General features: G+C 36.6%; 3 protein-coding genes across 3 annotated transcripts; 1 reads left to right on the top strand and 2 right to left on the bottom strand.

Moving 5' to 3' along the window:
* Positions 1 to 61: 61 nt before the first annotated feature.
* Positions 62 to 997, top strand: OR51A6 (olfactory receptor family 51 subfamily A member 6). The gene is given in 1 exon segment (NM_001389114.1): positions 62 to 997. A coding segment is annotated over 1 exon segment (936 nt).
* A 4844-nt stretch (positions 998 to 5841) lies between these two features.
* OR51T1 (olfactory receptor family 51 subfamily T member 1) lies at positions 5842 to 6825 on the bottom strand. The gene is given in 1 exon segment (NM_001313854.1): positions 5842 to 6825. A coding segment is annotated over 1 exon segment (984 nt).
* Positions 6826 to 13885: 7060 nt separating this feature from the next.
* Positions 13886 to 14836, bottom strand: OR51H2 (olfactory receptor family 51 subfamily H member 2). Its single transcript, NM_001388848.1, is given in 1 exon segment — positions 13886 to 14836. A coding segment is annotated over 1 exon segment (951 nt).
* Between the last annotated feature and the right edge of the window lie 9532 nt (positions 14837 to 24368).

The following is a 24368-nucleotide window of genomic DNA, read 5'->3' as shown; positions in this document are numbered from 1 at the left end:
TAGACTTATGTTGAAAGTGTCATTTCAGATCTGGAAATAAATACTTTTCAACTGATTGATCATGTACGCTCTCAATTCCTCTAAAATTGAGATCACCACCTTCTTCCTGATTGGAATCCCAGGACTGGAGCATGTTCATGTTTGGATCTCTGTCCCTATCTGCTTCATGTACCTGGTGGCTATCCTTGGCAACTGCACCATCCTCTTTGTGATCAGGACAGAGCCGTCACTTCATGCCCCCATGTACTATTTCCTCTCCATGTTGGCTGTCTCTGACCTGGGCCTCTCTCTCTCATCCTTCCCCACTATGCTGAGGATCTTTGTTTTCAATGCTACGGGGATTTCCCCAAATGCCTGCTTTGCTCAAGAATTCTTTATCCATGGATTCACAGATATGGAGTCCTCAGTGCTCCTGGTCATGTCTTTTGACCGTTTTTTGGCCATACGCAATCCTCTGAGATACAGCTCTATCCTCACCAATGCCAGAGTTGCCAAAATGGGACTGGTGTTTCTCATTAAAAGTATGCTCTTAGTGCTCCCATTTCCTTTCACCCTCAAAAAATTGACATATTGTAGGAAAAGCTTACTTTCTCACTCTTATTGTCTGCACCAGGATGTTATGAAGCTAGCCTGCTCTGACAACACCATCAACTTTTTCTATGGTTTCTTCGTTGCCCTCTGTATGATGTCAGACAGTGTGTTCATTGCTGTGTCCTACATATTTATCCTGAAGACTGTGATGGGAATTGGATCCCATAAAGAGCGGCTCAAGGCCCTCAACACCTGTGTCTCCCATATCTGTGCCGTGCTCATCTTCTATGTGCCTATCATTGCTTTGGCTTCCATGCACCGTTTTGGCAAGCACAAGTCCCCAGTGGCCATGATCCTCATTGCTGACATTTTCTTGCTAGTACCACCTCTAATGAACCCCATTGTATACTGTGTGAAGACACGGCAAATTCGTGAGAAGGTTTGGGGGAAATTAGGTCTAAAATAAAAATATGGGAAAAAGTAAAGCAAGGTCAGCCAAGATTGGAATATAGAATAATGTATTTCTAAGCAAAATGTTATAGATATTTATTCTTATCTTCCTTAATTATCCTTATAATCACTACAACATATGGGCTGAGCATGGAAGTCTGTGAGTCTAAGACTGACATGAGCATTGACAGGTGAGTATGGAATAGTTTTGCAACACTACTGAAATCATGAATCAATATACTGATTTGGAATTTTAGTTATACCGTTTACAGAATAAGGATAAATGCACATGGAAGAAGAGCTTACACCTCCTTATAGAAAATGAATACTAAAGGAACTGGAAGTTAAAGGATGTTACCCCAATCCAATTACAGATTTTCTTTCAGGCAGCAAATATATCAGACATATATTTGTTGTTCAACACACACACAGAAAAACCTTTGACAACTCAGAATATGATAATAAATTACAAGCACACAGAACATTTAGAATGATTAAAAAAAAACTATTGCCGTAATCAGTAAGGAGTAACTATAAATTTTAAGTCAAAGAGAATGCCTTGAAAAATGGTTCATATCCTGTTTAGCCACAAGAAAAAGCAAACAGGTTGTCATGAAAAAAAAAAAAAAAAAAAAACAAAGAAGAATATGTATCCTCCATTCTTTAGTATTTGCCCTAAACTCAGAAATTTAGATCTTTACAAGACAAAAACTGCTCAAGTCATAAGGTATCAATAAATGTTTTTCTGGAACATAAAGGTGAATAGGCTACAATCTGTTTTCCTCAATTATAATAGAAGTTTAATGCATTTCCAATGAAGCTTCTAGTAACATTTCATTGAGAATATACCAGAATAATCCTAAAAACAGATTTACAAATGTCAATTGGAGATAGAAGATGAAAATAAATAGAAACTGTAATGAAGTTTCATTGATAGCAACATTTATTAAACAGCTATAAAATTCTTGTAGTTTGCTCAACAAATCAATGGAAAGAGCAAAGAAAGAGAATAAACAATCCAATATACTCTGACATGAAAATAATATATAATTTGGGAGTATCAGAACCTTATTGAAAATAGATTATTTAAATAACAGTGGTAGAAAAAAATTACAACCTATTTAAAAAAACATATTTGCATCTAATCTTTTATTACACACAAAAATAAACTAAAATAAATTAAGAATTAAGTACGAAGATAATTTTTTCAAGTTTTTATTTAAATTCCAGTTAGTTAATATACAGTATAATCTGACATTCACCAAGTACCAGACATTGGGCTATAAATACTCACTTGTATAAACTCAACTTTTGCAAGAAGGTGATTTTATTACTTTGTCTTGTTTCATGGATTAAGAAGCTAAAACTCTGAGAAGCTAACAAACTTTTCCAAAAACACAGGACCATAAAATGTTAGGAATTTGAATCTAAACCCATTTCCAGAATTTACAACCTCATGCACTACACAAGAACAATTATTTTGCTTCTTTCTAAAGTTAATTAATAATCTACATCCTAGGAATCTAAGAATATAATCAGAAGTTTGTTCAAATATTTATTTATAATATATATTAAGAACTATTTTCTATGATAAAAATATTGTAAACTACTGGAATATTAAGCAATAAATAATAACATAAACCATAATATACAAATAATATTAAATATTAATCTATGCAACATAGGATTAAGAACTAAGTGGCATTTGCTAAGCATTGTATTAGATGTTAAGGATTAAATGAAACTTAAATTTAGACTTACTGTCAAGAAGCTTACAGTGTGATGGTGGGAAGATCAAGTAAATAAATAATTAAATTCATGGAGTAAATTATGTTAAGTTTAAGTACACATATAATAAAACAAATAAAAGACTGGTAACTTGCCTATTTCAGTGGAGAATCAAAGGAGAGAGCTTCCTAGGGGAAGGGAGGTCTAATATAAAAATTTGATATATTATTAACAGAAAAAGATAATATCAAGCAAATAAGTAAGATATACATTTGTGCATACACTACTGTCCTAGTTTATAAATGTATGTGTGTGCAGGGGTGCATGGGTGTCTCAGTCGGTTGGGCATCTGGCTCTTGATTTCAGTTCAGGTCATGATCTCAGGGTTCTGGGATCAAGCCCTGAGTCAGACTCCATGCTCAGTGGGGAGTCTGCTTGACTCCCTCTCCATCCCCCTGTACCCCTGCCCCCTACACTCTCCCTCTCAAACAAATAAACCTTTAAAAAATGTATATATGTGCACATATGTTGGCTTATTAAAAAAAGATCAAGTATATATCTTAAAATGTCTCATTAGTGGGACTGTGAATGATTTTTTAATCACAAAATTTTAACTATATATAGTATATATAGGTGTGTAGAATTATATATATATATAATTATATATGAATATATACACACATGACATTTATAATCAGAACAACCTCCAAATATATTAAACACATTCCTTGAGATAACAACAAAACACAAATTCATGTCCTATTAACAATTGCTATGAGGATGAAGAATACTAATAAAAGTGTATTTGGTACTAAGCAGGTGAGTTGCCTTTTAAGCCAGATATGAAAACACATTTGGAATGAAAAATAAAATATTAACACACATGCAGCAGACTGCCTTAAATATTGACCATCATAAAAGTGGACAAATGCACATTTCTATAATTGTTCGACTAAAACTCTTGGAATTCAGAATCTTTTATTTTATTTATTTATTTATTTATTTATTTATTTATTTATTTAGACAGAGAGAGAGAGAAAGAGAGGCAGAGACACAGGCAGAGGGAAAAGCAGGCTCCTTGCAGGGAACCTGATGTGGGACTCAATCCCGGATCTCCAGGATCACACCCCAGGCTGCAGGCAGCGCTAACCTGCTGTGCCACCGGGGCTGCCCCAGATTTTTTTTTTTTTTAAGATTTTATTATTTATTCATGCTTGTCACACAGAGAGACACAGAGAGGCAGAGACACAGGCAGAGGGAAAAGCAGGCTCCATGCAGGGAGTCCGACGTGGGATTCGATCCTCGGTCTCCAGGATCGTCCCCGGGGCCAAAGGCAGGCGCCAAACCGCTGCGCCACCCAGGGATCCCCACAGAATTTTTTATACTCTAAAAAGGCCCTACAGTCCTTGAGGCATTACTGTGTATTCAAGCATAGCTATATTTCTGAAGTAAAATGTGTATTAAATAATGATCATGAATACATTCATATCAGTCTATGTTATCTTTTGCTGCCAGTAATTTTTGGCCCGAAACTTAGGGAAAAAATTTTTTTAAGTTTTTTTCCAGATGTTTTTAAATTCATGAATTGTAAATGGAGCTGGGGCTTTACAAAGAAAAACTTTTAGAAAGGTCTTCCAAAGAAGCAATTAAAGAGCCATTGGTATTGGTAAGAACCGATGAGGAAAATTCTGGATGGTTAGAATAGGGTGTTGTCTAGCGTGTCTACTCTGTCACATGTTGATTGCAGGGTCAGACACTGCTGTCTCTTGGATTGGGCAAAGCAGAATCACAAAATTGTCAGTGCTTGAGCTGAACAGAAGGCTGAAGCAAACACAACAGAGTTTGGAAGTGGTATTCCTTGTCTGCCGGGAGCAGGAAATTGATATAGGGAGAGGAGACAGGTGGCTTAGATCAAAATATCTGCTTGGTCTTCTGTGCTCAGACAGGAATCTTGAGTGGAACAAAGCTTCATAACTCTATGTGAGAGAAAGCGGGTGAATTCTCCCCAAATCTCATCAACTCTGTAATGAGGTTACTTCTTGATAAAACACATTTTGTTAAGAAAGGTAATCCAAAGATTCTCTACTAAGAGGCATCAAAGTTCCTGCGCAATTTACAATGAGAAGTACAGCAAAAGGTCGAGAAGCCCAATAGCAAGGTAAAAAAGTTTACCCAAGAAATAAGGGCAAATAGAAAGAAAGGTGCCATCTTGAGGCAGAGCAGACAGAAGATATGCTACGGAATCAGAATCAGGACTGTATTAGAATATTTAGCCAATTAGAAAAATAATTAAAAGCAACTAAGACTTTAGGTATTGGATTCACTGGAGGTATAATAACAAAGAGCAATTAGTTCTGTGACAGTTTCACTTTAGCTAAGGAAAAAAAGGATTCAAAAAAAGATAGGGGTTCAGGGAGTACATCTGCAAAGAGATGGGGCTCCCTAGAGGTGACTTTAGGAACTGAAACCAATGTGCAAGAGTTTCCTAGAGTTTCTAATTACAAATTGCAATGTTCGAATCTTTGCATACACATGTAACTCTTTCATTTACAGCTCAAGAAAAAATCTGTGCTGCCCCCTGGGAAGTATGATCACAGAAATAAATGATTTTAAGTCATCTGAACACAGATATATAAGTATAGCCATTTACTTTTGGTCTAAGAATTACTATTTTTATGCAGATAATTATTCAACTAGAAGAAAATGATCTTATTGTGCTTTTAATGTGCACAGGAGTTCCATGTTATTGTTTTAAATGTTTGACAGGCACATACATAATTAATTTGGTTTTGAATTAGAGTGGGCTTTTTTTAACTTTGATAAGTTTAGAGAAAACGTATTCTCCTCTTTCTGTTCCAATGATTCAACTGGAACTGCCTTAGTGGGACACCTGGGTGGCTTAGTGGTTGAGCGACTGCCTTGGGCTCACGGCATGATCCCAGGGCCCCCGGATTGAGTCCTGTGAGCCAGCTTCTCCTCCTGCCTATGTCTCTGCCACTCTGTGTGTTTCTCATGAATAAATAAATTTAAAAATCTTTTTTAAAAAAAGAAAGAAAATGCCTTAATAATCAAATGCCTGAGGATGGCATAGACCCAAATCTCTTTCCTGCTTAAGTATAATCTATCTCCCCTTCAATCCCACTGTCCTCTGAGACCCCTCACATTGGGGCCCCGTGAGCCCTTAAACTGGAACAGCTGGAGCATAGCGTGGCGGATCGTCTTGGTCTTCAAGCTGTATATGATAGGGTTTAGTACAGGCGGTAAGAGCAAATAAACATTGGCCAAAATGCTACAGACCACTCTTGGGGTGGAGCTGAGAAGGCGATGTGTAAGGGACAGGCTGATCATTGGCACATAGAAAATGGTAACAGCACAGATGTGACAGACACAAGTGCTGAGAGCTTTTTGTTGCTTCTTAGGGGCCACAATGCTCAAGACAGTTCGGAGAATCAGAATGTAGGAGAAAAGAATGAAGAGTAAGTCAGTGCCAGTCAGGTAGAGCTGAAGAAACATGCCCAAAAAACTGCTGATCCAGGGGTTGGAATATGAGTATTTGATCATATCTGGGTGGTAGCAAAATGGGTGGGAAAGTTCTTTGCCTGCATAGAAAGATACATTCTTCAAGGTTAGAACCATGGGAAAGGTGAAAATAACTTGCCGAAGGCAGATGACCAGTCCAATCACCAAGATTACCATGTCTGTGAAGATAATGGCATACTTCATTGGGTTACAGATAGCCATAAAGCGATCAAAGGCCATGGCTACCAGCACTGAGGACTCCAGGAAGGAGAAGCCATGCACAAAGAACATTTGAATGAGGCAAGCTTTCAGGCTAATCTCCCGGGCATGAAACCAGAGAACCCCAAGCACAGTGGGAAGGGTTGAGATGGTCAGACATAGATCAACAGCTGACAGCATAGAGAGGAAATAGTACATGGGCTTGTGGAGACTTCTCTCAATGATGATGACAAACAGAATCATGCTGTTTCCCAAGAGGGCAATGGTGTAGAGACAGCAGACAGGGATGGAGATCCAGATGTGAGCAAGTTCCAGTCCAGGAAATGCAGTGAGTAGGAAGTTTGGGGAAGATGATGTGGTGTTATTGAAAATTATCATGGTGGATTGAGAACACACCCTAAAAAGAGAGACAATAAAGATAGTGTTTGTCATATTGATCCTTTTTTTCAAGCTCTAACTCTTTTATAAACTCTTCCCAAATTACACAGTTATTTCTCTGTATTCGAAGCCCTCAATCCAGTTATGGGACCTATCACATAATTCTACAGTATCTTAAATTTTTCTTGTCAGAATCTGGCTCCATTTTTCTTCCTCTACACTCTCCCAACTATAATCATCAATATCTCTAGGCTCATCCTCACCCTACTGTCCAGACTAGTCCTGAGGCTTGAAGTAGGAAATGCATATAGGCTTATGTCATACACATGCACACATACCAACAAAACAACAACAACCACAAATGCAACTGATAGGTCTTTGCATTAAGTCTCCAAGTTGTATAGGTTGCTTAAGAAACAATGGACAAGCACACGAGAGCCATTGAGCATCTATAATAGCATAGTCCCTAATATCCTTACTGGAAGCTGGTCTGGGATATTGTATTCAGAGGTATCCTCATACCTCTATCATCAGCCACCCTCTCCTGATAGACTCTATTAGAAGTCTCCTTTTGGTATCAGGGTTTCTTTATTCCTTTTCCTATAATGGAATAGTCCCTATAATTTCTCCATTCCCCATTCCACATGTGTATGGGACTTGAATTTGCCTTGTGTTCTAATTCTGTTTCTCCATGTACTTTTCCAGGTCTACTGAAATAATTAGGTCTAGTTCTCCTTTTCTCCATTTTACATCTTGGGATACTTGTTTCTACTCCTTTCCATGGATATTTAACACATGACTTTGAACCAGTCACTGCAAGTAGACTGATCTAATGAATTCTGTGAAAAATTCCAAACAGTATTCTGGAATACATCATTTCAGGCATCCTACTCTAGACAAAGTAGGTAAGCCTAGGCAAAAAACTCACATGAAATTCATGGAAACACTCAGCAATATGTGATGAATGACTTTATAAAAAGCATGGGTGGAATGGAACTAGGGACTAATAACTAAAGGGGAATTGCCTCAGGACATGGAAGGCTGAAGTGACATCACAAATTGGAATATCAAGTGGTTCACTGAGTAAGAAAGTTCATAGAATGGCAGCTGCATTCCATCAAAATAGAGAAACAGAGATGGTGTCATAAAGAGGCAGAATCTGGAATCTGTACTTCAGATGACCATTGTAATTGTATTTAAGACTTGTTCACTGAGTGCTGGTGTCATCGTTGTTGATTTTAAAATTTGTGCTTAGGGCACTTAGTCACCAATGAAGAGCTAACAAGGAATGATATACTTAGCCCATGTGTTATGTGGATATGGCCAGCCATAAGTATTCTTATTTTTCAGTAATGTAGGTTTTCTGTCTTGTATCTGAGTGGATGCAAGGAATTTGCTAGTACCAGGCTCTGTCAGTTGATATATAAACATAAATATAAGGGATTGTTGGTTATTTTCTCCTCCTTCTCCAGGCTCCTAAAGATAGTGATAGAAATGACCACTTGTTACTCGAAAGGGGGGGAAGGACTAATTTCTTTTTCTGCTATAATATTTATGTTTATGTATATTTATAATACATGGTTAAAAAACACTAAGAAAAACTCAGGAAAATTAATGCCAAATAAGGTATGGATCGCAAACATGCTCAGTTATGTAAACCATTTAGATTCTACATGACTATTTTAATGTCAGTTACTGCTGATGGCCAGGGAAACAGAAATGAATAAAGAACAGTTTCTGCATTCAAAACTCCCTCAACTCAGTGAATGAATAGAGGTGAGATGTCAAGGCAAAATATTAATGAAGGGCTATTACCACATGGGGACACAAGGACAGGCTAGCCAGACAGGAAAACAGAAGGCCATTGAGATTTCTGTTTCATTCTTCTCTTCAACCTGATGAACACAGATATTAAGAGTGAATCTCTACCCAATAATCACTATGTCATCACTGGTAAACTCAAATGAGGGAATTTCAAGGTTGAGAGGTGCAGAACTCTTCCTGATCCTACCAGAAGTATCCTAAATGTGACCCATGGCAAGGGTGGTCAGAAACCTGGACTCAAGTCCTGGGCTCCTTTCAGTCTTCAAGTCACTTCAGAAGACTTATAAGCAAGTCTTCTGTACTTAAGTTGGTTGATTTGAAATATTTAAGAGTTGCTAATAATGTATTTGCAAATATTAATGGGAAGTAAATTGAATTTAATGTTGAATGCTTTCAATCATTCACCTAATAAAGTCACTGTTAAACATTTAAAAAAAAAAGTGAATCTCCTCTATGATAACCAGCCAAGAATTTCTCTGCAAAACCAAATCACTCAATCTATTTACTGTCCTTCAGTAGTACTTTACGTACATGTTTTATTTTATAGCACTAAAATTCTATTGCTTAATCACATTTCTTTCTCCCTGGTTCTCCTGCTGGTTCTCTGGGAATATAAAACATATGTGTTCATCTTTGTATTTTCTCTAGAGACAAGTGTAGTGATTCGTACCTGATTAAAAAAAAAACAAATAATCTAATATACATTATATGTATTGATGGGTGGATAAATAAATGGCAGATGATAGAGATATGGATAAAGACCAGATGAGAGAAATACAAATTGAGCCTGGAAGTTTTGTGGGAAGTATGAGCCAGAGGGAAATCATTTCTCTAGCCACCAGGGAAACTAAGAAGAATAATATCCTCTTATTGATTGGAAGAAGAAGGGTAGGTAGGTAAAGAGAAAAGGAGATGAATTAAGATCCTCTGTATATGTCAACATTTACTAGCCATCTCATATATAAACTTATATAATCCCAGGAAAAATGAATAAAGATGTTTTTTCTCTTATTTTAAAGAAAGGCAAGTGGCCTAGCAAGATAAAATAACATATCTAAGGTAAAACATATACAGATTCAAAATTCAAAAATAGATTTACTAACTCTAAGTTTCCTTATTTTTCATTAAACCATAAACCATTTAGAGAAGCTAAGCTTTTGAGATAAGTTAAACAGTTGCACAGTGTGATTTCTGTCTTTTAAAATATAAGAATTGTTTATACTCTATTGTATATATATTTATATAATCATATATGTGTATATATGATTTAGGGGAACAATAGAGATGACAAATCAGTAATACAGAAAACAAAGTCCTCATGGTTTAAAGAATATTTGGGGCATCCGTGTGTGTAGAAATATGTGTGAATGTTTATATGTTTATATTGTGTGTATCTCTATGTGCTGTAGAGAGGAGTTTTGGAATAGAAAAGTAATTGAGAAATAAGGTGAGAACTACAGATACCAGTTATCTTCTATTCTTTGAATTGCGGCTCATAAAGGACAAAAAGATAACACTGGATGATGAGAGGAGACACTGGAGAACTTGTTTCCTATGGAATCTAGAGTTATGTGAACAGGAGAAGGAGCAGAGGGCTTCTTCTCTGGTCCAATTAGCTCATATACTCCGGAACCAGTTGTAGGATAAAGGCCAGGGTGCCTCAATTTTCAAGGTTATCTCTGCACTGCCCTCTAACCAGAGGAATAGGCTAGTGCCTTCTATTTTCAGTTCTCCATCTGACTGGCAAGAAAGTCGTGTCTACCAATTCATATACAAAAGCCTAGATTAAATATCTTGGATAAGATCCACCTAACTCAATAATTTAGCGATCCAAAGTTTCACTTTGGATTAATTGCTTTTATCATTATTAATTAAACAATTTAATTAATTGTTAATTAATTTAATTAATTTAATTATCATTAAATTTAACAATGATAAAAACCAGTCCATGTTATCTACCCAAACCTTCTGGTCATTTCTCAACACTGATATCTATTCTCTTTACAATCTGGAACCTACCCTGACAGCTCCAGGCCATGTTAACCAGAAGCTTCCCCTCCACTTCTCTGCACCACTTCAAGCTTGGAGCTTTCATTTTACTCTTAATAATGAGTCATGGTTGATATTAGTAATTTATATATGCAGATATAATCTTATCTGCTTGGAAGGTGAGTTTCTTAAAAGTTCGGGCATTCTTGTTTTTCTTCTTTCAATGCTAGCTACTAAAGTAGAATCTTGAATAATAGCTTCAATTAGCAAGTTTTACCGATGGCTGAACAATCTCGGCTACAGGAAGAGAGTTCTGAGTCCTATCTCCTTTCCTCTTTATCTGTTTCCTCCTGTCCTCTGTCTCCCTATCTCAATTTTAACCAAGGTCCATTAAAGCCCTCTATTTCTTCACCCCAGTTTACCTGTAGCTCCCATTATTCATTGCTCTTCTCCTTTTCCTCTTTCTCCTAGCATTTCTCACTCCTTAAACCCATTGCCTTGCATCCCTTTCCATTTACACACTCTTCTTACCTGTTCACGTCAGTAGGAAACACCACAACTTCTCTTCAGTCCCTTAATGGAGCCAGGACTAAACCAGCTCCCAAGAGTGGGGGCTTTATAGGAAAATTAGTGGTGCTTGGAATCACCAAGCAACAGAGAGCTATCTTTATTAGTGAGTATATTGGATAGAACAAGAATTATGAAATTCATAAAAATATGTTCCTGTACAACAGCTCAGACACATTTCCCTGACATCTTCAAATCCTGCTCCTAGGCCCAAGCAAACTCCATACATCAAGAGCTGTAAGAGCAGCCCTGGCCTTGGGGGCTGACAGTAATGGGTATCTTCTAACACCACCTGCCTAGGTCTAGTAACTACAACCATTTCTCTTCACCCTGCCTTAGGCTACAGAGTCTCAGCCAGGGAGGGAGGCTTCCTGAATGTCGAGCAGGATCAGAAGAGTACAGAAAAGTCCTCTCTTTGTTCTCTGCTCCAATATGTACTCCTTCTAACAGGTCTCACTGTCCCCTGGCCATTCCCGTACCCTTTAGACACATTGTTGTATTTATTCATTATCAAGCTTACAGGTTAAGTATTATTCTCCATTGTTTCACAGATGAGGAAATTGAAATTCAGAGAGGTTTTGAATAAATATACCCATCTAAAGTTAACAAGGTACAGAGCTGGCATTCAAATCCATGTATAACTTATTCTAAAGCTCTTACTCTATGCCATACTGCCTTCTGTAGTCAACTGTTTCCATTACATCTTCAGAAAATATGGCTATAATACATGGTCCTCAATCTATCTATTCTACAGATTGCTTTCTTCCCAACTGCATGCCCACATCTATTTTAAGCCTCATTTTGACCAGAATCCACCTCTCCACAGTCGGCTGTGAATTAATAATTCTGACCATACCTAATAATCCCTGGATTTTTTTCCTCCATGAAGCATTTTCCTGTCCATACTCTTATATCTTTATTGAGCACACTGAACGAAGATGTCTATGCCAGTGAGTAGCTGAAGGAATTGGGATCCCTGGGTGGCGCAGCGGTTTGGCGCCTGCCTTTGGCCCAGGGCGCGATCCTGGAGACCTGGGATCGAATCCCACGTCGGGCTTCCGGTGCATGGAGCCTGCTTCTCCCTCTGTCTGTGTCTCTGCCTCTCTCTCTCTCTCTCTGACTATCATAAATAAATAAAAATTTAAAAAAAAAAAAAAAAAGGAATTAAGTAACTCCATAAAGTTACACAATAAATAAGGTTCATATTTATATGTGAACACCACCTCTTTCCATTTGTTCCCATCAGCAAAAATGAATGACTCTGGAAATTTCAAATGAGATTTACTAATATTATATGAGACAAAGGGGTGTGGAAGCATGAAATCAATCTTGATAAAGTACAGTTTTCATTCATTTATTAATTCAAAAAATACATATTGAGTGCCCATCATATGTTTCAAGCTACATTAAATACTTGGGATAGATTGAAATAAAATTAAGAGTCCTTGTTCTTATAAAGTATGCAGACTAGCAGGGAAGATATACTATTAGTAAATTATGGTACAGTATGAAAAACTATAATATAAGTAAACAAAGGCATGTAAGAAAAGCTTTCTGGACAAAAATGAAGTTGAAATTAAAATCCTAAGTATAAGTAGAAGTTCATATTCTTCCAGTTTATTAAGTGCATCATGTACTCATACTTTCTACTTGCCATTTTCTTTTTGATATTTTTCTCTCATGCTTCCAGCCTGTTGCACACACACATCTCATTTTTATAAGAAGTACTCAAAGAACATATAAATAAACACAAGAGACAAAAGAACAGAAATGTCCTATGTTCAGTTTTGAATCCCAGAGTGACTATGGAGCAAAAACAATCTCGGGATTTTTCGTGAAAAAATTGTTAATTACATACAATGGAATAGTCCTTAGTAATAAAAAGCAATAAACTACCAATACACGCCACAACACGAATGAATGTCACATGTATTATGCTAAGACTGCAGGGTCCATGACACTTTGGAAAAAGAGAATAATAGGCATGGAGAACAAATCAGTGCTTGCTAAGGGCTGGGTATGGATACAAAGGGGTAGCATTAGGGAATTTTGAACAGTGATGCAGTTTTTCTCTATCTTGGTATCACTGGTGGTTACCTGGTTCTATTCATTTGTCAAAAGTTGATTAGAACCATATGCTAAAAAGGGTGAATTTAATTGTATATAAATGTTGACAAGCTGTGGGGCACCTGGCTAGTTCAGTTGGAAGAGCATGTGACTCTTGATCTTGGAGTCGTGAGTTTAAGCCTTCCATGGGTATAGAGATTTCTTAAATAAATAAAACTTTAAAAAATGTTGACAAGCTGTTATATACCATTTTAAGGAAAATTCATATTTTTATGAAACTACCTAAGATAAATTATTGTTTTCATGAGAAGCATTATGCAAAGACATATCATAACCCATTAGATTTGTACTGTTCAATACAGTAGCTACTAGCTACATGTGACTATTTAAATTATATTTCAATTAATTAGAATTAAATAAAATTTAAATATTCAGTTCCTTGTTTGTACTATCAAAGTTTAAAGTGTTCAATGGTTATGTGTGGCTAGTGGTTACTGCATTAAACAAGAGAGATTTAGAACATTTCCATCACTGCAGGAAACGCTACTGGACAGTGGTACATTTGATATTCTTCCCTGACTTGATTGCTTTTGTACAGAACTCTTAGATGCCATTAAGGGCCAATCCTGCCCCCACAGAACACTCTGACAATTCGCTGCCGTATCTGCTTGGTCCTAACACTGTACACAACAGGATTGAGCACAGGAGGGAGAAGCAGGTAGACATTGGCCAGAAGCATGTGTACTATTGGTGACAAATGCTTCCCAAAGCGGTGAATCAGAGTCATGCCAATTAGAGGCACGTAGAAGAGCAGTACTGCACAGACATGGGAGAAGCAGGTGTTGAGAGCCTTGAGTCTCTCTTCTCGGGAAGCAATGCCCAGTACTGCCTGGAGAATTAGAAAGTAAGAAATCAAAAGGATCAAGGCATCTAGTACAATGATGAAGATCACAGCCAGGAGGCCATAGATGCTATTGACACGAGTGTCAGCGCAGGCAAGCCTCATGGCATCCTGATGGAGGCAGTATGCATGGGAAAGGATATTGGAGTGGCAGAAAGGTAGCCTTTTAATGAGGAAAGGCACAGGGAGTACTGCACCCACACTCCGTAGCAGGACGGTTGCTCCAATCTTGCCAATGATTCCATGAGTGAGAATGGTAGCATAGCGCAAAGGGAAGCGAATAGCCACAAAGCGATCAAAGGCCATAGCGACCAGAACACCTGATTCCACTCCCCCAAAGGTATGGATAAAGAACATCTGAGTGATGCAGGCATCAAAGGTTACTGAGCGCCAGTTGAACCAGTGAACACTGATCATGGTGGGCATGGAAGATAATGAAAGGCTGAGGTCAGTGGCAGCTAGCATAGCCAAAAAATAATACATAGGTTCATGGAGACTTCGGTCAACCTTGATGACAACAAGGATGATGACATTACCTAAGAATGTGGTACTGTAAAGAAGGCAGAGGGGCAAGGCCATCCAGAAGTCTTTCTCTGGCATTCCTGGAATCCCAGTCAAGATGAAGTTCTGATGGTTATCAGTAGTTTGGTTGAATGGTGACATAGTAGAATGAAGTTCTGATTGGGCAAAAAGGGAAGAACTTATTAAGTCAAACAGTTGCAGTTAGAATCAGTGGCAATAAGTATTGAGATGGTAACCATAAGAAGTGACTTAAACATTAATCTAATATACTCACCTTCACAATCCGATAGAGAAACTATGGCCTTATCCCATGAGGCAATAATTCTATTAGTGACCATCACATGCTAAAATATACTTAGGAGAAAGAAAAAAGAAAAAAAACTTCAATTAACACCTGTACCCAATAGGGATATAATTTATCCAGAAACATCAAGGAGTTAGTGGACTTGCTTCCTTGCTGTTCTAGTAAACTCCATCTGAGTCACCAGTATCTGTATGCCCTACTCTGAGTAAAGCCTAGATAGTCCTATGGGCAGTTCTAGACATTAATGTCTAACTCCTGCAGTGACAAAGATCAATATTAAATTCTTGGTGCCACACAGCTCTCTTCTATTTTAATTATTCACTCTTATCTTCAGGAAGATATATCCAAATGTGCAGCTGAGCAAATCACTTTTTGGGCCAGTCTAGCCACAACTGATTAGGGTTCAGGATTAAAAGAAAGAGCAGTACTATCATGCTTTTAAGGCTGTTTGAGTTCTGACCCTTATGAGAGTCTCATTAAGAATCTCCCACATAAGAATGTACACACACAGAAAGTTCTGTATAAAAATTAAGTGAATTCATATATTATTGAAGCCCATCTCAGGACCCACATGAAAGAAAACAGAACAGGAGTCTGGGTCACAGCAAGAAGAAAAATCACTAGACAAAGTGCAAGGGGCAGAGAGCTCTGGATGCTTGGGCATGAATAGAGACTGGCCAGAGTTACTCTAAGTTTCTTTTTAAGTCAATAATTTAGTTCTACACTGTCTAATATCGTAGCCACTAGATATTTGTGCCTATTTACATTTTAATTAATTAAATTATTAAATTAAATTAAATTAAATTAAATTAAATTAAATTAAATTAAAACATCAGTCCTTAGTTACACTAACCATGTTTCAAGTATTCAATAACTTTATATGGCTATTGAAGTGACTATTGAATTATATGGTACAGACAGGAAAATTTCCATCATTGCAGAAAGTTCTATTGAAATTTGAAAAATTGATCCTGCAGACTGCAGATTTAAAGGATATCGACATTCCAGCTGACTTCTTGACAAATCTTAGATCGAATGGGATTTGTGTGTCTTTTACCTATATACTGCATAACCCATGTCTCTTTACATATTTTTCTTTGTCTCTTTTCTGGAAATTTGAATAAGAAAATAGCTTGAGAACTAGACTCTGGAAATAGATCACCTGGGCTTAAATCCTGGCTCTGTATGCTTGAACAAGTTAATTAATAATCTCTGTGCATATTCCTTTCCTCTTTAAAATTAAAATGAAAATAATAGTATGTACCATGGGATAGTTAAAAGTATTCACTGGAAATATCAATACAGCATTTAGATGAGCACCAGACAAGCAATCAACACTCAATAAAGTTATCATTAAAATAATCAATGTTCGGGCAGCCTGGATGGCTCAGCGGTTTAGTGCCGCCTTCAGCCCAGGGTATGACCCTGGAGACCAGGGATCGAGTCCTGTGTCAGGCTCCCTGCATGGAGCCTGTTTCTCCCTCTGCCTCTTTCTCTCTCTCTCTCAAGAACAAATAAATAAAATCTTAAAAAAATAATCAATGTTCATCTGTTACCTATAAATTTTGTAGTGTTTATAAAACTCTCTCTCAAGATATTTATAAGCCATGAAACCTATTTATATGCTGCTAAATGTATCTACCTACCCATATATAATTTATATATTTTGATTCTATATTACCTAAATCTCTCCATCCCTCAGCCAGTTTGACCCAACACTGAAAATCTGTGGCTTGCAGGTAGTAGCTGTTGCAGTGCTCAAGAGGAGGAATTCTATAGATCTATGCTCAGTGATTCTGCATTTAATCATGAATGCTTAGTGTAAATGATTTATTGGAAGCAGGTCCTAGATAAACCAGAGGTAAGAGAATGATATACTAGTAGTAGTCATGCATAGTAAAAAATAGAGGATAAAAGAATAAAGATAATTCATTCTGAAGGACTAGCACCCCAAAAGCAACACCACACTGACCATCTGAGGAGCTCAATCCCAAAGACCAAGAGTCCTTCCAGAATTCAAGATGAAGGTTACAAACTAGGCTTATTTATTTATTTATTTACTTACTTACTTATTAAAGTGGGAGCAAGAGCAGAGGGAGGGAGAGAATCTTAAGCAGGCTCCATACCCAGAGCAGAGCCCCACATGAGACTTGATTTCATGACCCTGAGATCATGACCTGAACCGAAATCAGAAGTCAGACCCTTAACCAACTGAACCACCCCAGGTTCAGTGCTCAGGTTCAGCACCCTCAAACTAGGCTCTTGATTCCTTAAGATCTAAAGCACTCAGGAAGAACTTTCCATGTTTAATTAAATTGATTAAGGACTTCATATTTGTCAAATTCCTCCTAAGTACTAGGCATGCCATTGTAATCAGAGGACCAAAGAGCAACTTCTTTCCTTATCAAATAACACATGAAAAACAAGAGCAGAAACAGGAGTGGAACGTGTGCCAAGGATGAATAAAGACATGCTTTACAGATGGGTCAATATGTCCGGCTTGTATCCTCAGTTGGACTCAGCTTAACTCTGTGTCTATCAATACCAGTGACAGACCATGGGCAGGATCAAACCTAAACTTTCCTCACAGCAAAAGGGCAGGAACTACTATGGCTTACAAAGCATATGTGGGGATGGAGGTGGAGGAGAAGATAGGCAGCAAGAGCCTTTCTTTTCTATCACTATGGAACTACAATTGTTCTTCTCCAGCCAGGCAGCCAAGTGGAAAGACCTATTCTCTGAAGGACAGGACACAGCATAATATACTTTAATATATATTAAAGTGTCTGAACTGCAGGCTGAAGCATAGTTCTGGCCCCTTCGATTTGTCCTCTATAGAAGCCATGGACTAGTCTTGCCCTTAGGGAAGGAATATATTTGCTATTTGCCTTGAGCCAGGACTGACAGAAGGGCAAAAATTTCCAGGGCTCTACTATTTTCTCTAATTAGCCCTTAGTAGAATAATATACTTGCCATTGAATTCCTCATTATGTATAGCTCAAATTGTAATTTCTTTTTTAATGAAAAAGGTAAAGGAAATGGACGAATGATTATCACTGTAAAAAATTATGGCTGAAACTGAGGGTTCTCGGTTCTAGAAATATGTAGAAATCATGAGCAATCACTTTATATGATGACATAGAGAAACAATGCAAAGGTTAACAGGCAGGCATTTTAAAATATTTTAGTCCTTTAATAATAAACAATGTGAAATTTATTGAATGCTTATTTATGCTTCAGCCTCTATTTTTAGCTCTTTACATATACTATCTCTTTTAATGACTAAAAAAAATTTATGAGAAAAGTACTATTGCCATTATGCATTAGTAAAATAAGAGTCAGAAAAGTAAATTAATTTGACTCAAATCCCAAAAGTAAAACTTAAATCTGAACATTATACTTTGAAGTTCTATTTAATCTTATAGGAAATGACAAGCTTTTAGCCAAAGAGATAACTTGTACCATCAAATTCAAAGTCCAGACCAAACAGTACACTGGGCTCAAAAGACCTGACCTCCTCCACTCCAACCACTCAGTACTGAACTCTAAAAATTTCTTTATGAATCGTCCATAACTACAGCCCCCTCCATTCTATGAAAGCATTCTCAGAGAAAGCACTACCTGGGCCTCAGTTTGTTTCCCAACTCACCCAAGCCTAGTCTAGGAGATGAGAGTCATTTCTGGTGCTGTCCATAATAGCAGTACAGCCAGAGATTTAAAACCAGCAGAACCCTAATCCAGAATTCCCTCTGAAGTGATCCCCTAGAGACAAAGCATCAGTCTTCCTGGAGATGTCCCCAGAGCCAATGGCCATATAGACTCAGGCTTCTGGACATTTTGGTCTTCTTTGCCTTGATCTCAGAGGAAAAGGACCTAGTTTTCCCTAATGCAAAACTTGTTATGGCAACCATGCAAATACAGACTTTGTCTCATCCTGTGTGAATGGTACCTCACTAGCATACCAAAATGCAAATATACTTTATTGCCTAATCATTACAATTCTCTCTAAAGGAGACAGAAAGTAAAAGAAAGGAAGGAAGGAAGGAAGGAAGGAAGGAAGGAAGGAAGGAAGGAAGGAAGGAAGGAAGGAAGGAAGGAAAAGAAAAAAGAAAGACAAGGAAGCAAGCAAAAAAGGAAAAATGTAAAAGAAATGCTCATTCATGTTTCCACATGCCTTCTAGTTCCTACTCTCTCATTCTGTCCTCTGCTTCACAGTAAAGCCTATCAGCGTTGTGGTCTGTAATCTCTTCCCATTCTCTCAATTCATTTTAGTGACAGTTCTTACCCATACCAATGAAAGCATCTGTGCAGGTGTCACCAATGGTCTGTTTATTGCAAACCCAGAAAATATTCCTCACCTTACTCTCCTTTTCAAAAGGATTCAATACAGTGGAAAATTGCCTCCATGTTAAGTTACTTTCATTTCTGATTTTTTTGTGACACCATGATTTCCTCCTGCTTTAACTTCTACTCTTCGATATCCTTTGATGGCTTATCTTCCTCCTACATCACTAAATGTTAGTGTGTCTCTTCTTTGGTCTTTTGTCCTATACTTTAATCTCATTCTCACTGAATGATAGTATCAAATCCTAGTGATTTAATGCCTCTATAATCGATTACCCCCAAAAGCATATCTTTGGGCCTGAATTCTGTCTTGATCTCCAGACCAATTCCTACTCGATAATTCCATGTAGATATCAAATAGGAAACTTCAAATTAGCATAGTGAATACTGTAAAACAAAAACAAAACTTTTCTTCCTATTTGCTTACAATGAATTTTAATAAATCACACTAACCATACCACAACCCACTTAGTTGCCAAAATCAAAATTCCAATCTTTTCTTACCTTCTTCCTTATATTTAATCCATTACCAAGGCCTATTGAGTCCAAACTAAAATATATTTTAGATGATTCAAATTTCCTTCATCTTTGCTTCTACCATTCTACTAAAGTTACCTTGACCTCTTATAGAATAGAGCAATAGTCTCCTAATGAATTATTAAATGTTCTATTTTATTTTATCTGTCTTACCATTTGTTGTGGTATAATTTACAAATGATAGATTTGATCCATTTTAAGTGTACAGTTTGAAGAGTTTTAATAAATTTATACAACTCTGGGGATCCCTGGGTGGCGAAGTGGTTGGGCGCCTGCCTTCGGCCCAGGGCGTGATTCTGGAGTCCCGGGATCCAGTCCCGCATCAGGCTCCCTGCATGGAGCCTGCTTCTCCCTCTGCCTGTGTCTCTGCCTCTCTCTTTCTCTGTCTGTCACAATGAATAAATAAAATCTTAAAGAAAAAAAAAAAGATTCCTTGATGGTGGTTTGAGGTCAGCCCTGGGCCTGTGTCTAGCTCCAGGAAACAACAGATATGCTCTCTATTTTTATAGTTTGTCTTTACTAGTAATTTTATATAAGAGGAATCATAAAATATATTGTCTTTTGTGTCTGGCTTCTCCTACTTAACATATTGTTTTGAATTTTATCCATGCTGCTAAATGTATTCATAGCTTGTTCCTTTTCCTTCCTGAGTAATATGTCATTGTATGGATAAAACATATTTATTTACTCATTTGGTAGTTGAAATACATTTGAGCTGTTTACCACTTTTGGCTATTATGAATAATGTTGCTACAAACATTAGCATATAGTCTTTGTATGGACATGTTTGGGCAGATGTCTAGGAAAGGAATTACTGGATACTATGATAGGTGTTTCTCTAATTTGGAAGAAAATGTCTAACTGTTTGTGGTTGAACGATTTTATACTCACATCAACAATATATAAGGATTCCAATTTCTGCCCATTCTTGCCAATACGTGGCACTATCAGATTTTATGGACTGTGCAGTGGTACCTTATTACAAAATTAATTTGAATTTCTCAGTGATCAATGTTGCTAAAGTCTTTTCTTGTGACTACTTCTGATTTGACAAGTTTTTTTTCTTTTATTTTGTTTTTTGGTATAAATGGGAATTAGATTTTGAAACGACTTTTCTGCATTTATTGATATCATCTTGTTTTTTATTTAAACTATTTATATAGTATTACTTGTTAAATTTTGTGTTAAAGCATCCTTACATTACTGGGACAAACTTTAATTTTTCATAGTATAATTTTCTTTTTGCTTTCTATATCAGTTTACTAATATTTTGCTTAAAATTTTGCATCCCTATTCATAAAAGGTTTTCTCGTAGTTTTCTGATGATACACATCTAGATTTTGTATCAAGTAATACTAGTTTCACAAAAGGAGTTAGGAAGTTTTCCCTCATCTATTTTCTAAAAGAGTCTATGCCACAATGGCATTACTTTTTCCTTAAATGTATGATAGAATTCACAGTAAACTTACGTAGACCTAGATTTTTCCTTATGAGAAAAATTTCAATAACTAATTCTTTTACTTGATACAAGTCTATTCAGATATTTTTAAAATCTACATATATAAAAAATCTATATATATATATTTCTCATATATACCTTATATATCATATATATACATATATATACATATATATATATCTCTCAACCAACTTGCCATAACTGATATATGTATATGGCAAGTTGGTTGAGAGTGCCTTTTAAGTCTTTTATAGCCTTATTGATTTTATTTAGTTGTTCTATCCATTCCTGAGATAGAATTATTAAAATCTCCAACTACAATTATTGAATAGTCTATTTTTATTTTCAATTCTCTCATTTTTTAAATTCATATATATTTGTGGCTAGTTTTTTTTTTAATTTGTATTTATTTATGATAGTCACAGAGAGAGAGAGAGAGAGAGAGAGGCAGAGACACAGGCAGAGGGAGAAGCAGGCTCCATGCACCGGGAGTCCGACGTGGGATTCGATCCCGGGTCTCCAGGATCGCGCCCTGGGCCAAAGGCAGGCGCCAAACCGCTTCGCCACCCAGGGATCCCCTGTGGCTAGGTTTTTAAGTGCACAGACATTTATAATCATTTTAAGTTCTTCATGTATTGATACTTTTAAATGTCTCTCTTTGCCTCTACTAAGGTTTCTTGCACTAAGATCTATTTTGTCTGACAGCATAGACATTCCAGCTCTCTTAGAAATACGGTTTTCACAGTGAAACTTTTCCCATCCTTTACTTCCAACTTATTTGTATCTTTGACTCTAAGTTATGCTTCTTGTAAGTAGCACATACTTGGATTTTTCTTTTTTATCCACCTGACAATCTCTGCTTTTTTATTGGAGTTTATAGTTCATCTAAGTTTTTTAAAATTATTATTTTTTAAAGATTTTATTTATTTATTCATGAGACACACACACACACAGAGAGACAGAGAGAGAGAGAGAGAGAGAGAGAGAGAGAGAGAGAGAGAGAGAGAGAGGCAGAAACATAGGCAGAGGGAGAAGCACGCTCCATGCAGGGAGCCTGATGTGGGACTCGATCCAGGGTCTCTAGGATCACACCCTAGGCCCAAGGTGGGGCTAAACCGCTGAGCCACCGGGGCTGCCCTAGTTCATCTAAGTTTATTTTATTTTTTTTTTCATCTAAGTTTAATGTAACTTAATTTGGTTAGATTTATATCTGTCATGTGGATATTTGCTTTTTATATGTTTCAGTCTTTTTTAGTTCTTCCTTTTCTCACTTATTGCCTTCTCTCATGTTGAAGATTTTTACTGTACTGTTTTAAAGTTTGACTGCTTTTTTTCCCCAGAACTTTTAATATGCCATTCAACCTGATAAAACTACTTAGAAAAATACACCATAAGAAGTAGGCAAAAATTCCTCTTCTCCTGACACTTTTTTTTTTTTTTTTTTTTTGCTTTAGAGTGTTTTACATGAAAGGGAATTACAACGTGAGAGAATACTGGCAGAAATACCTTTTTTTTTTCTGATGGAAAACATGACATGCTTGATGCTGATATAAATAATCAAGTAGAGGGTAAAAACTTTATGGTAAGGAAGAGTGGTAAGGAAAAATTGCTGAAGTGATGTTCCTGAGGAGACACAAGAAAAATTTAATGCAAAACTGAAAGAATTGGCTTTAGAATAGAGCATGAATATGTCATCTGATTTATATAAGGTAGCCGAGAAATCAGCATATATTTGACTCTTAGGTGAGTAAATGTAATTTAGGGCACTAAATCAGTTTTCTGATTGTTTCAATTTTCTATATGAAGTAGGCAGTGAGGTCAACAACAAAGAATAAGGATTTGTATAAGATATAAGGGAGTGGGAGAAGAGTCATTAAATATGATTGAAAGCACAGAGGGAGTTATGTGAGCTCTTTGGTATGAGTGAACATGGTTGTATGATTTCCTCTAGTACGTTGGACCATATAAATTCAGTTGGGGAGGTGAGGGAATAGTTGGACTTAACCAGGAAAAGTCATTTTTAATAGATGACAAGGAAATGTTGAATAAATAGGTTTCATGATAGCTAAAATTAAACATGGTTTTAAGCAAGGTATATCAGACTTCCCAGACTCTACTCTTTCTGCTAAACTTTGCCATTTAGTATCTGGAAAGGCAGATCCTTGATAAAGTAGAGCTCCAAATAATAGGAAATTCTGATTGTTAGGATAATCTGGGAGTCCTCCTGGAAGAGAGGTTAGGCTACAAGCAGCATCAATTTCTATAGATATGAATGAGGCAAATTATAACGTCCTCAGAGGAGTCCAAGCCACCAGTTAAAAGATTCAGAAAGTTTGCATCAAGCACTTTACTTGTGTATATTACTGTTTGTAACAATTCTTCAAAGAGGTTGGGAAGCATTAGCACTCTCACAAACTTGAAAATCCTTAAGGGTAAAGACTTTGTCTTTTAACTCTTTACCCTTAATAGCTTGGGGTGCTTAAAGATCATTTTAAAAGAATAAAAACTCATCTATAGAAATTATACACTCATACACATCTCATATGTAGGATCATGTAAAGCTATAAATATAAAGATAAAAAATAATAAATAAATAAATAAATAAATAAATAAACAAACAGATAATCATAAATTTCTAAACATAGTCATAAACTCTTATGTAAAAATATATAGAAACACTTATTATAAAGTACTAGCTCTTAATGTTCATTGAATAGGTGGTCTCCTATAAATTGTAATACGCATTGGGAAATAACTGTGTTTAGAAATTAAAAATACATAAACTTCTACAATACATTCTCTAATGTACCTGGAAAAAAAAGCATCATCATAAGAATTATTTATATCTGGCTTTGTTTTCTGCTATTACGATGCAAATATGTCTATGAAAGAAAATAAATGAGACCAAAAGAGGTGGTGGATAGGATCTGTGGATAATTTAAGGACTTACCACATAAAGGCACACACTGATGGAATAACCAGCTATTTCTATAATTTTGAGAATTACCCCAGTGAAATTACAGCAAAAT

This window comes from Canis lupus, chromosome 21 (genome assembly GCF_011100685.1).
Source record: "Canis lupus familiaris isolate Mischka breed German Shepherd chromosome 21, alternate assembly UU_Cfam_GSD_1.0, whole genome shotgun sequence".
Classification (NCBI taxonomy): Eukaryota; Metazoa; Chordata; class Mammalia; order Carnivora; family Canidae; genus Canis; species Canis lupus.
Note: the sequence above shows the minus strand (reverse complement) of the source record. Positions and strands in the feature narration are given on the sequence as shown.